The sequence below is a fragment of the Centruroides vittatus genome, unplaced genomic scaffold (assembly GCF_030686945.1).
Source record: "Centruroides vittatus isolate TY-2023 unplaced genomic scaffold, ASM3068694v2 contig_879, whole genome shotgun sequence".
NCBI classification, from domain to species: domain Eukaryota; kingdom Metazoa; phylum Arthropoda; class Arachnida; order Scorpiones; family Buthidae; genus Centruroides; species Centruroides vittatus.
In genome coordinates this window covers 1,068,345-1,082,801 of record NW_027122571.1, presented here as the reverse complement: position 1 = coordinate 1,082,801, position 14,457 = coordinate 1,068,345, and the positions used below count along the sequence as shown (strand labels likewise).

The window sequence follows — 14,457 nt, the reverse complement described above, 5'->3', positions numbered from 1 at the left end:
TCGACAATGTTGTCAACTTCTGCATGTGTAGTGATGATGATTATTTGGGGAGGAGCCCAAATATTTTTCAGGGTATTTTTGAAGTTTTCCCAGATCGTCCTATGAGCTATACTGATTTTACGTTGTACTTGAAATCCATACAACTCTGATGAATCCATACATGAAGATTACCAAAAGGGGCCACTTTGCTTTGCACCAGGTAAGGTTCCTGTATACAAAGAATATCAATACCCTCTTCCATTGAGACATGGAGGACCTCAGTGCTGGCAGCTTTAGATCGTTGCAGATTTATCTGAAGAATCCACAGCTTGCTTGTAAATATGGTATCCTTATGGTCCATAATGGAGGACCGGAAGGACAGGAAATAGTAGAGAACCCAAAGAAGTACCTAATTATTCATACAATGTGGCTGAGATTTGTCTAATTCGATATTTAAGAACACAGGCACATTGATTTGAGAAAGCATTGTGATTGGTCATTACTTGTTTTCCTTCGGGAAGGGCCCTGTTCATGGCATGACAATTTGTGCATTTCGGTTCTTTGCCTACCCGGTCACAATTCGTAAAGGAGTGTTTACGGGCACAGTGGCTACATCTCTGGCGGTCTGGGCAGGTGCTGGATGTCCACAGCACTTGTAGCACTTTATGACCGGGATATAATCATCAGCCAAGATAGAACACCAGTCTATTGATACTCTCCTCAACTCCATCATAATGTTTCTTAGTTTCGGTGTCACAGAGATAATCAGGTGCCTAAATTGGCTGCCCTTTTTGGAATGTAGGGATCTTATTGGCTTTATTTCCTTGTGAAATTTCTCTTTGCAGTAGCTATCTTTTATTAATCTATTCTGGCTGTATAGTGATTCAAGTATTTCCTGATCTTCCATGCTTTTTGGTATGTTAACTAGGATTATTTTTGGTTTTCGTTGAACTTTATCCACAACCCTGATACCTTTCACTAAGGAGTCGACCTCTGTAATAGCCTTCTTTAGCTTGTCAGCATTCTGTCCAGATTGCAGGTCTATGCAAATGTCCCCACTTCTAAGGGGCCTAACTCTCTCCACCTCTAGACCAAGTTCCTTGGGGCAGATTGAGTCTTGTATAGTCGACATTAGTTCCTCAGGGACAGGCTTTGGCTGATCCGGTTGCGTGGTCGCTGAGACAATGACACTGAGCTGGGCAGCTGGGATTCCTTACTCCTTTGTAGACAGCAGAATTTTCACTGATGAGTTTTGTTGTTCTGCTTTGTACCTTGGGCGGTTTTTTAACCACTTCAGAGTAAGAAATGGCAGGGGGAGGAGGAGGGGTTTGCCTTCCTTTCTCCCTGAGAGCCAGAATAATACCAAATATCTGATGCGCTGAGGACTGCATCTTAATCGCAGCTTCCTGGGCCTTGGTCCTAGCAGCTAGGTTGATCGACCCATTACAATTAGGAGGGATTGCGGAAAGGATAATCTCCAGTTGAGTATTTATGGTCTGTAGTAAGTCCTCCTCTGAAAAGCTGTAGTTTAGGGTGTCCTGGGAGACCATGTCGCTCTGTAGATCCATGCTAATAAACAAAAACACCAAGAGACGCCGAACAGACAGAGTAATGAACAGAAAAGTCCGTAAAATAAGCCTGGAAAAGCGGGAGATGACAACAACAGGCCCGCAAAAACGGTCCGCGGGCCTAGACGAGAACCAAATGAAGCTACGACCCCAAGGGATCAGAACTGATGCCGAAAAAACCGCAGAAGCGGTGAGTAAACCCATGGTACAACACTAGTGTGTCAGAAACCGTATTAGGGTCCAGAGGAGTAGGGAACAAAGGCTTTGTTTTTGTTCCCGACGAAAAACGCGATAGCAAAAAATAACACGCTCGACAATACGGAAAGTGAAGAACAGAGATAAAAAACCGTTGTACACAGCAGAACGTCCGCTACCAATGGTATAAAACACAAAATATTAGGCAAAGTAACAGTCCAGCATGAGCGACCGAAAGAGACCACGTGGTCTAGCACTAAAACACCCATAGCTTTGTAAAATAATAACCGATTTTAACACAATATACATAAAAATGACCCACTTGATACCATTAAATCGAAAATAACAGATATAACCCACAAACAATAGGTAGAACGCATATGAGGTATCCCGAACAGGAGCCGATGGTACTCACGACCTAACAATATGGCGACCGGAACCAGATCCTATGATGCACTATATCATCTTGTATATTATCATTAATGTTCATGAGTAGTGTTACAAATCTGAGAAAAATGAAAGTTTTATACATTCATTAAACAACTGTTTCTAACATTAAAATTTTACTAAAATGCTGAATTGACCACTTTTATATTGGGAGACTCACAAAATCATTTTTTTTTTAATTGAATGTTTTAAATGTATAAATTTAAAGAAATTACTATTTAATCCAAAGGCAGGCAAGAAAGAATGAAAAATATATATATATATATATATAATATATATAATGGTGTAAATCTCTTCATACACTATTCCATTAATAGACTCAAAGACATACAAATTAAATTCAACAAAAATATTTATGGTAAAATATAACCACTCAAAAACTGGGTAAACTTGATATAAAGCTACAAAAAACCAAATAACAGGCAAAAAAAATTGGGAAGTACTATTTGGTATTTTGTAGCTTTGTATCAATGTTTATGGTTTTTAAAAATAACGTTTATACTTTAAATACTCATACACAGTCCAGTCACATTAATGTGACCACCCCTTACTGTCAACATCAATGTGAAATAACTAATCACAGGTGGCAGGTAGCAATGCATTGCAGTGGAGGGTATATAAAGGGTATCTGAGATAACCGAAACACATTGCAATTGTTGGCATAATGGATGTACGACGCAATTTATCCAACGTCCAAAAGGGCATGATCATTGGCTTCCGGGCCAAGGGTGGAAGCATTTCCAAAATGGCTAATTTTGTAAACTGTTCTTGTGTCACTGTGGTAAAAGTATACCGTGCATGGCAAAATGGCACTATCCAAAATCAGCGACGTGGCAAATTGGTGCACCGCAGGCCATAGATGACAGAGGTGAACGACAGCTGCGGAGATTGTTCAGGCAGACAGACATGCAACTGTTGACCAACTGACTGCCCAGATGAACCAAGGAGCTACCAAAAGTCTCCTCAATGGCAGTTCAATGAACATTGCTGTGTATGGGCTTCTGCAGCAGACGCCTGGTTAAAGCACCTATGCTGACTCCTGTTCATCAGTGACAAAGGCTGGAATTTGCATGCCAGTTTGGCAACTGGACGTCCACTGAGTGGCGACAGGTGGCTTTTTCTAATGAATCATGTTTTATGCTCTATTGGATAGATGGATGTTGGCATATACAGCGTGAGTCTTCTGAAAGCAAACACCCTGCAACAATTGCCACAAGGGTCCAAACTGGAGAAGGGAGCATTATGGTCTGGGGCTCCACATCTCTGTGAGTACCTTCCAGAACCTCATTGACTCTCTTCCTGCATGTCTGGCAGCAGTCCGTGCTGCAAAAGGTGGTTATTCTGGCTTTTGACAGGTGATCACATTAATGTGACTGGAAAATGTAATTTGTAATAATGCAAGTTATGAATATATGAATGCAATCATAAAATTTAAAAGATTAATAGCATTGATATATCATCTGTAATTTAGACAAGCAGAAAATATTTTAATTTATGAAACTCGTAACAGATGTATTTGAATTAAAATTATCATTACAATATATAATTCATATAAATTTAGTAATGTGGGGATTTTTATTTACGGGCTTGCACACTAGACATCTATGAAAATTCAAAAGTTCAAAATAGTTCCATAACAAACTTTTATAGAAAAGGACTAAAAGTCAAATTAATTAAATTAAAGGAAGATCATTCAAATGGCCGAAAATGTTTGAAAAGTTAATAAAAAGCTTCATTTTAAAGGTTTTTTGTCAAGGTTTGATTAGTAATGTGGGGATACTTTGTGTCTAGAGTTTATACTTTGCACCACTTTGCAAATCACTTACTGATCTATGGCAATAAAATATTAACTGAATATATTTCTTATTTTATCCCACAGAGGGTATACTATAGCATATTTCATAATTGAATTGGACATTCCACAATTCTTTGCACAGGCATGTCTCTTGATTGAACTTTAGACTGAAAAAGACCAAAATATTGGCATTTCAACTGTTGTATCTATTCCAAAGCCTCAAAGTTATAAGGTAAATGTATATTTATTTCATTTCTAATTATATTGACATCTTATAAATAAACGACTTCTTACTATATTTTATGCCCAAAACCTACAGTTCAAGTAAATGCGAATGCATGTAAACATTTATGTGATGTTGGGGTTACTTTGCACCAGCATGGAGGTGGAGCAAAGTTACCCAATGTTATTTTACAGAAATGTTTATAAATAATACCATATTGTGGTGTTTATATTTTTATCTATTGTATAAAATATCCCTGCTAAAATCAATTATTACTGCTGTTGCAGTAAGAACATGCCAAGAAAATACAATATAAAACCTGGAAGCTGCCGTTATGCAGACTACTCTTCAGAGAGGCTGGATGAGTGTTTGACAGCTGCTGTTTTTGGGACCATGTCAACCAGGACTGCAGAAACACATTTTGTCATACCTAAAAGAACTATTATCAATAAATATTGTCTCAAACCGATATTTGCTACAAGACAAAGTAAAAGAAAAGTTTTTAAAATAATTTTTTATGATATAGATATGTTTATTTCAAAGATAAACCATATTTTAAAAATATGTTGATACCTTTTTTTAATATAATGATGCGTCGATTATCCGAAAATCAATTAATCGCACGTCTGAAAATAATTTCAGAAAACATTTTTTTACGAAATAATAATTTTCGGCAATCTTTCGTAAGCACAATGAAGTAGTTGATTTCTTAGACACAGCATAGGGAATAGCGTTGACATTATTAGAAATGCGAACTGAATCAATGTCTTTCTCCTGAGGTGACTGCGCTAAACAGCAAACATCCCGCTAGCAAATGTACCCACCGAAATCTCGCTTCCATTACTCTCCACTTGGGTGACATTTAATATCTCGCTACAACGCAATGACAGTAAATAATCGCCAGCGAAAGTCCCCGAAACGATAGCATTGCTAGCGGGATATTCAGAAGGCAAGCGTGTGTCACGGACACATCTGAACATCCGTGTTTGGTTGGGTATATTCGGCGCTTTCTCCTCAGGTGACTGCGCTAAACAGCAAACATCCCGCTAGCAAACGCACCGAAATCTCACCTCGATTAGCTTTTGACTTCTGAATCCTATGATTTCAACAATGGAATTCGAACAATAAAATTCAACAATACTATTCATTGTTGCGTTGTATTAAAATTGAAAAATTTCTAAAACTTTTCGTAATTTTTTTTAAATAAAAATATTTGTCAATTAATTACACTAAATTGTGTTTAAGAAACAAAAAAATATTAATATTTTATATTCATACTATAATATGAAATTAAATAATATTTTAAGATAAGAAAAACCAAATGAAAATGGTATCTTATTTATAGTAATAAATTGTTATCAATATGAACCGCAAATTAAGATAAGATTTATGACACTGGTATTTATATCATAAAACATATATTTATAGTTTAAACATAAAGCTACACTCGCTAAATTAAAGATCCTCCACTCGAAAGATCGCTCAAGGGTTGTGTTGCTTTTTTTTTATTTTTCAAATCCAAGTCAGTTTCATATTTGATCTTTCATTCGATAGATTTCCATTTATTGAATATTTTAATGCCTATTTTCTAATTTGTTTCGAGGCTTTTTTTATTTTTCTCTATGCGCAAAGTATTAATCTTTTGTGAACTCAAACTAGTGCTTACTAATTAAAGTTTTGTAATATTTTTTTCTGTTTTCATTTTGTTGGAAAGTTGATTTTAATACAATATGCTCAACGACCCGATAGCCGAACGGTTAGGTTAACCGCCTATCGTTCTTAAACCGGGGATGGAATCCGGACGGATCGAAAAACTACGAGAATTTTTTGGGAGGTGGTGCCGCAATACGCCATATTAATGTATATATAAGTTTAGTTTTAAGTTCTCTTTCTTTTTTGTTTTCTCGAATTTTCTATTAACATTCCTTCGTGTGGGTGGCAGTGGCGTAGCGTAGTGGGGGCGGCAGGGGCGGCCCGCCCCGGGCGGCACTTTTAGGGAGCGGCAAAATTTCACGATAAATAATAATAATACCTAAATAAGGGGGCGGCGAAATTTTCCTCCTCCCCGGGCGGCTGACACCCACGCTACGCCACTGGTGGGTGGGGTAACCCTTTCCACGACCCACGTTAACAATGGGAAGTGAAGTCCCTGAGGCTACTAGAACGATAAGAAGATACCTTGAGAAGGTTCATTCTTGGGTCGGACTCTCGGTGAAGGTAGACGTCGAAAGTTACGCTCCTGCTCGTCGTCTAGAAGGACAATGGGTGACGAAGTTGGCCTACAGAAAGAGAAAGCAACCTGCTAACTTAGAGAGAGACAACGTCCCTTGTATAAGGAGAATCTTCGAAGAGATCCGAAAAAGATCAGCGAGAAACGATTTAGAGTGGTTCCCCACCAGAAGAGCCAACCAATACCAGAGAACCCGCGTATTCCTTATAACCTCCTCTATCATACTAAAACTTCTAGCTATTCTTTTCCTTTTTAGTTTATAATTTATTGTAAGTTAGTCGTAAGATTACAAGTCCGTCTTCTCTTATTTGTCGCGAGCGTGTTCTTTTGTTCTGTATTCGTTCGATTCCTCACCCCAGTTTTGGATATTGTATAACATTATGAGTTGGAATCCGAAAGAATCCTGTATATTGCTAATCACGTGAAAAAAATAAATTATTGTTGTTATTTTTTTGTGTACTGTCTCTCGTGGACTATTGTACACTCGCGTGACTATCACAGTGGTCAGTCCGGGACAGCGTGGCCTGTCAAGGCTCATAATGAGCTTGCTAAAAAGGGGCTTCTTAGTGCTCGCAGGCGAGAATGATTTTTCTGTTATTCGGCTGACTTAAATTTAGTCGATAATTTCTCAGATAAACTTAAAATTTATTTTAACGCTTTAATATTTTACAAATCTGGTTAAAACAAATAGTAAAAGAGTGCGCAATCGCAAATTCTCGAGATTTTTCGAATACTCGTTGCCCTCCCAACCGCTGAATTCTACGTGAAGCGGAAAGAGATTGTAGTTCTGATAAACGTGTACTCCCATGTAGTCTAGTGGTGAGGATACCTGGCTCTCACCCAGGTGGCCCGGGTTCGATTCCCGGCATGGGAACTTGCTTATGTACTGTAAATTTTTTCGTCCGATGGAGATTATTATTACCAAAATTGAAGACAAAGTCTATCCGAAAGGGACCACTATTTATTTCTTGTCTTCCAGACTATACACATTCATGGCGACAGACCTTTCTTTATAGGCTACATGCCGCCAGAAGTTCAAAAAAACTCCTTTAAAAAAAACAAATACCCAATTAAAAATTTCTAAAAAGGAACTGGTGGCACACAGACGTCTTGCTTTACTTCTACTAGAACAAGCGCTGGAAAATGTAGATTTGGAAGCTGCTCCCTAGTGACGACACAGTTAGAATTTCTTTTGTAAATTCATTCGTCGGATGGAGATTATTATTACCAAAATTGAAGACAAAGTCTGCCCGAAAGGGACCACCGTTTCTATGTCCGAAACACAAGAAATAAATGGTGGTCCCTTTCGAGCAGACTTTGTCTTCAATTTTGGTAGTTGCTTTTGTTCGTTTTTCCGCAACTTGGTGCTGCCTATTGTTATTTTTTACTCCCACTCAAACATGCAAATCCGTCTGCAAAAATTTCCACGGGACTTCAGGTCTTGAACGTAAGTTTGTAGGATTGCTTCGAAAAAGAAAAGATAACGCCCGAAAAATGGACGACTTAGAAACGCAGGAGCGAAAAATTTTCCCACGCCGGGAATCGAACCCGGGCCTCGTGGATGAAAGCCAGGTATCCTAGCCACTAGATCACGTGGGAAGTCGTTCATACCGCCTCCGCCAACTCCGCTATAATTACACGTTATCTATCGAGTAGGAATCGTCTCGACTCGTTCCAATCTAACTCCTCCTCTATTTCATTTATCTCTTCGCTTTGGGCTAGTCGATCTGCTGCTGTCCGTCGAAAAATATTCGTAACCTCCGTTTCGAGTTCGCAACGAAACTCTCTGAGCTGCGTCGTTGTCCGCTTCCGTTATGAATAAAGGATTCGTTGACGTGCGAACGGCTACGACGAAACAAAACTCTGGTTTACTGCGAAAGTCGTACGCATTGACCGAAACACCTGTTCTGAAGACTGCACTGCGTTAATACGTGTTTAAATGAAGAGCCTCCTGTTCAACTGATGAGGGATTTATCGTTACGTTGAGATGCAAAAATTAAAAAATAAACTGTAGTGTATGTGTAGTGCCTGTAGTGAACTCTGTTTACGAAAACTGCCTGTAGTGAACTCTGTTTACGACGTTCGGAATCTGCAAAATAAAACGACTGGCTCGTGTGGGGGTCGAACCCACGGCCTTCGCGTTATTAGCACGACGCTCTAACCGACTGAGCTAACGAGCCGCGAGTACCAGGCGATTCTTCAAGAATATTCTGGAAGCAAGATCGACATTACGATGCATGCAACCACGAAAACAGATAACCGAACAATCTACTTTAAATTGGTATTTCCACGAAACTTTTATGCTACTCAATTGCCGAAATGAGCTGATTTCAACAAGCGCGTTTTGCCGAAAATTCAAATACCGTATTTTACGGACTATAAGACGCACTTTTTTCTTCGAAAAATTGCCTCCAAAATTCAGGTGCGTCTTATACGTATTTTTTTTTTTTTTTTAAATTGCTTAAAAATTAAGGTGCGTCCTACAGTCCGTAAAATACGGTACATGTCGCTCGGGTCGGCAAACTGCAAATGTACCCACCGAAATCTCATCTCGATTAGCTTTCGACTTCTGAATCGTATGATTTCAACAATGGAATTCGAACAATAAAATTCAACAATACTATTCATTGTTGCGTTGTATTAAAATCTGAAAAATTTCTAAAACTTTTCGTAATTTTTTTTAAATAAAAATATTTGTCGATTAATTACACTAAATTGTGTTTAAGAAACAAAAAAATATTAATATTTTATATTCATACTATAATATGAAATTAAATAATATTTTAATCACACCATCTAGATACAGGTTATCTAGGTGGTGGTGTAACTATCCGAAATGCAGATTTAATAAAATAGGACAGTAAAAAAAGTCTCTTGGTATCCAAGTTACAACATTTTCCGAAAGATGTAATAAGTCCTGAGACTACAAGCCGATATAGAAGCTTAATAACTATTAAATTTTAAAACAAAGAATGTCTGAAATTTGTTGTTGAAAGCTTTACCATGTCATCATATTGCTAAAGCAAGAACACGAAATGCAGAGAGAATAATAAAAAGTTTATGGTATCGCATCGAAGTGCCAAGCTTTCATTACCGAAGAGAAACTCCCAAGAAAAAATTTAACTTTCACATCAGGTGCCGTAATGTTTACTTATAGCAATACAGTAGAGAACCGAAAATCGGAATCAATTGGGGACTGGGGTTGTTCAGATTAGGGATTTGTTCCGATTACGGTCTATGTACGAAAAAATATATTAACCTGTCCGATGTTCAAATTTTTCTCCGTTGCGTGTCGCTTCGTGTTGAATTTTCGTCGATTTTAAGCCTAACGAAAATTTTTATAATAATAATCGAGGCTATCGTATCGTTAAAAATTATTTCTTTATTTTGTACAAACAAAATAAATATATTGAAGAATATAAAAACATGAAAATTATACTTTAGAAGTAAATTTAGTATCAAAAACGTTCGATTCAGCACGACACAGTCCGACTGAAAGTCGTGCCGATTACCAGGGTGCCGATTTACGACTCTCTACTGTATTTATTTACGTCTCAGATGTTTTTCTATGAATATCGATTATTTTTTCACTAATTTGATTAATTATTTTTTCACCGCCTTTCTATTGGCTACAAGTTATTTACGACTATTTATTATTGCTTCTATAACGTAATTTGGTCTTAAAACGGTTTTATTTTTTCATTGTTTTTATTGACTAAGATCCAGTGGCGTAGCGTGGGTGTCAGCCGCCCCCTTATTTAGGTATTCTTAGAAGATATTATTATTTATTGTGAAATTTTGCCGCCCCCTATAAGTGCCGCCCGGGGCGGACCGCCCCTGCCGCCCCCACTACGCTACGCCACTGCTAAGATCAGAATCTTACTGCAACAAACTAAAAGAGGAAGAAAAAATTGCAAAATGTAATTAATAGGATTGTTTCAGCTCATTATTCACTGATTGTACCGCGTCAGTTCAATATGACTGATATTCTTCCAAAATATTTTAAAATTCTACTACAGTATATACTTGAGTTAAGTCAACTATTAAGAAATTAATTATTTTCGTATTAGCCGAACGGGAGAAACTATTTTACGGACCAATTTATTACGTCATCCATCAAATGGTTATTTTTTGAATCTATTCCATTTAAGTTTTTTCTTTAAAATGATTAAATTAAAATCAATTTTTGATAATTAAACTAATAAAAGTGGATTGTTTTTGGCCGATTAAGATGTAGTATATTTTTTTATGTACAGTACTCGAAAGTTTTTTCGGGGTAAATTCGTCATATCCAGTTTTTGATTCTCACCATAAATTTTAATACAACTTTCTACGGAGAAATTTTAGATAAAAATATTCGGATACCTAGCGGCATCTTTCTTATAAAAGTAATCGTGGTGTGACATTTGTTTACCGACTCCATCATGATTTAAATTATCTAACGCGATATTGTATTCCCCGAAATTAATCTAAAATATTTATTTTAATAGATAATACAATATTAAATTTATCGAAAACGTTTAATAAAACGTTCAAATTAGGATATAAAAATTACTAACCAAGTAATTATCCCCTACCGGACATTTTTGTTACTATTGAGCGGATCGTCTGAAATCGAAAGTTTGTCATTTTCAAAATATTGTTATGGATCAATCTTTAAGTGATATATTCGCATCTTTTCAAAAATATATCGACGCAGAACAAGATCTGAGAGAGGTAAAACAAAGACAGATTATATTCAAAATTATTCTGTCATTTGCTGAAAATAAATTTTTATGTAATATTTGAGTTTTGATAGATAAAAGCTGATCAAGGTTTCAGTTTTGAGTGCACATTACAAAAATATATTGTTATATTTGTATTAATTGAAAATTCTTCATTCTGTTTCTTAACAAAATGTGAATAATTCTATATTTTTAATATGATTATTAAATGTGTGAATGTTAAATTTTTATATGGTTTTCACATACAAAATGATAGACATTCGTGTAAAGCACAGTTTTCTTAATAAATTCTTAATCTTCAAAACTTATATGGTGATTATATGCATAATTTGCTGAAGTTTCAACATTAAGTACATATAAAAGTATTAGTATGTACTTTTTAGTAATGTGCTGCTTATATATACATATAAGGAAACTTTTTTCACTATATTTTTATAATATATATATACAAGATGTAATGAAACTCTGTACCAATATTTCAGAGATATTAGGGTCAAAAACAAATCTAAAATTTTCTATAAATGGTTTTCAAATTTTACTTTGTTTTTGGGATTTTGTCTGCCAAAAATGGTACTTTTCAAATTTCCTGCCAAAGTACTAATACTACAGTTCTCAATTTTTAAAAGTAATTTTGTATTTTTTTTTTATGCTTCTGCCATTAGATAGAGGTGAGTAAATGTTGCTCTGGTTATGGTAATAAATGTAAACAAAGCTTTATCACTAAGGTTTTGTTTCAAAAATAATAGTAACGATTGAAAAAGCTCTCGTTTGAATCCGATTTCTAGAGGTGTAGTCGGAACAACTTGCAACTAGTACTAGCACTTGAAAATAAATTTTTATTTGAACGTTGATAAAATATTTGGTGTTACCTTCAAATGCACTTCACCTTGGTGATTCCACTAAGGCCTTTTTGATAGAGCTTGGCACTACAATAAATTATTAAATATATTAGACCCTAAATACTATTTAATAATTTGAGTCGTGTAAAGACACATTACAAATGAACAGTCTTATTCCAATGTGCATCAGTTGCCATAACTTTTTTAAATTTAATATCATATTTTATTATGATGTAATGTTCCTTGATTCTATGTTTAAGATTATTATTCTCTTTATAAAAAGTTTTAATATTATTTTCATCTATTATACTATTAGTTTTATTACAACATTGGAACCATGGTAAACTGATATCTTTCAATGTAATGACTTATTCATGTTGTTCTAATCTTTCCAACGGTCTCCTTGTTTCAACAATGTAACACTTTGATTACATGTACTTTACACATAATTTTTATAAACAACTCCAGTTGTTTTTAATTTATTTTTTCTTCTTGTTAACCTTTAATCAGTAATCCTGATAACCTGTTTTTTGGGAGGGTGCCAACTAAATTGAATAATTATTAAATTCTTTTTAAAATTTTTTAAACAATCCTTTCATACATGGAAAAGAAATATATTATTTTGTTTTTCATTTTTTGTATCATATCTATTACAAAAATATTTATCATACTATTTTTTAATACTCTTGCTGTAATCCATTTAATAAATACTTTTTAAATAATTGTTTTTCTTTTTCTATGCCTTCTTCTAAGGTGGTTCTTGTAAATGTTTTTTTAACTCAATTGAAAAGACATTTTCTTTAATTGCTATAGGACAATAAGATTTATAATTGTTTTTCTAACTTTACATGAGTATAATTGATACTTGTAGTCAGTTCTCACTGTAATATCTGAGAAACTAATTATTTTCTTCAACTCACATTTAAACTGAATATTTTTATTAATAGTATTAGCATAATTCACAATATTTTCTGCTGAAATAACATAATCATCATATACCAATAGAATATCATCAACATACCTATCAAAAAACTTTATACCTTTTAAATTGGCTTTGCAATAATTAACATCTGACATACAATTTCTGTTAACTTCAGCCCCATGACTGAACCCATAGATATTTGATCTTGTGAGACCCGTGGTTTAAGGAGTTTAAATTTTATGGGATTAATTATTAAAAACAAAATATTCTAGAATTTAATAGAGAAAAATGTTTAAAAATTTAATATAATAAATCGAAATTTTTATCAAAGTTTCACATCAAAGAGAACAAGGAACAAAATGTTTCCTTTGTTGACAGCAAGTTCCTGAGAGAGATCTTTATCTGCCGTGACTAAAAGGGTGACTAAATCCAAAAGACACGTCAACCACACCCAGTCAGATGATCCTTAAGCTCGATCTCCGTTGGAAGAGATCTGGAGAAATTAAAAGGTATAAATAGGAGACTTTTTCCCTCCATCAGGGTAATTCTATACCAGGAAGGTTTTGGCATGTAAGATAGTCCTTCGAAGAAACTACCATATGATGAAGGCACCTCGGCAGATCTCTATGAAGATGGCCATAGGAAGGCTCTTTGGTAGATCTCCATATGTAGGTAGCCACATGTAATTGCGCAGCACTTTGAAGACAGAACTGGCCATAAGTAAAACTACTCCATACAATCTCTGAAAGGAAGCAAAGACAAGAACAGTTTCATGTTAGGAAGGTAGTATAATGTTAGATTGATGTAACTCTCTCGTATAGATATGTAATTTCTCGCGCATTGGTTAATTAAGATTAAGTTTAGACAGTTTGATCTTTTCGAGAGATAAGTCTCGAATATATATATTGTTTGTAATTCCATTAATCTGCATATCATTTGTATTTACTTGTATTCATTCATTTAGTTTAGTTTTATTAAATTTTTGTTATTATTTTAACATGGTCTCATTTATTGAGCTCGGAAGATTTACCACTCACGTAACGTTCCACTTGTCAAACTAACCCTCCTATGATATAAGACAGATATTACAGATATCTCTAAATAACTTAACACGTGATAGCCTGCAAAATTGACTATCTGGTGTCGGGAGCCTGACATAGGAGAAAGATGATTACGAGATCATCGCTCTCTGCATTTTTATTTTTTCACTCACACAAAAGCCATCCCCTTTTGACAACAGAGGGCCTGTTCCTCCAACAGGCTGCCGAGTAAGTGGTAGAGTTTTTTCCCAACTCTCTACCCCCGGCTGCCCTTACAATCTATTTGTCTATAAAATTCTTTTAAAACTAGAAAGTAATTATTTACAAATGCAAATTTTGTTAAATTTACAATATATATTAGAATTTGATACTTACTTAAACATTCTTTAAATCACATTTAATATTTTCTAGTTTCATTTTACTTAAAAAACAAAAAATAGTTGGAAAGCAAGAGTTTTTCAATATAAATTCATTTTGAATAATGTTTGTTTTCCA

At 35.1% G+C, this 14,457-nt stretch overlaps 1 protein-coding gene and 3 non-coding genes across 4 annotated transcripts in view; 2 read left to right on the top strand and 2 right to left on the bottom strand.

Annotated features, from left to right (window-relative positions):
• The first annotated feature begins 7,239 nt into the window (after positions 1-7,239).
• TRNAE-CUC (transfer RNA glutamic acid (anticodon CUC)) lies at positions 7,240-7,311 on the top strand. Its single transcript has one exon. It is a non-coding gene; the product is annotated as a tRNA-Glu (tRNA).
• Positions 7,312-7,964: 653 nt separating this feature from the next.
• On the bottom strand, positions 7,965-8,036 carry TRNAE-UUC (transfer RNA glutamic acid (anticodon UUC)). The gene has a single exon. It is a non-coding gene; the product is annotated as a tRNA-Glu (tRNA).
• A 507-nt stretch (positions 8,037-8,543) lies between these two features.
• TRNAI-AAU (transfer RNA isoleucine (anticodon AAU)) lies at positions 8,544-8,617 on the bottom strand. The gene has a single exon. It is a non-coding gene; the product is annotated as a tRNA-Ile (tRNA).
• Positions 8,618-11,015: 2,398 nt separating this feature from the next.
• trsn (translin) overlaps positions 11,016-14,457 on the top strand; it is a 21,615-nt gene continuing 18,173 nt past the window's right edge. Inside the window, exon 1 of the mRNA XM_067279927.1 lies at positions 11,016-11,153. Within this exon, the coding sequence (XP_067136028.1) occupies positions 11,082-11,153 (72 nt within the window). The 5' untranslated portion in view covers positions 11,016-11,081. The remainder of the gene's footprint in view (positions 11,154-14,457) is intronic.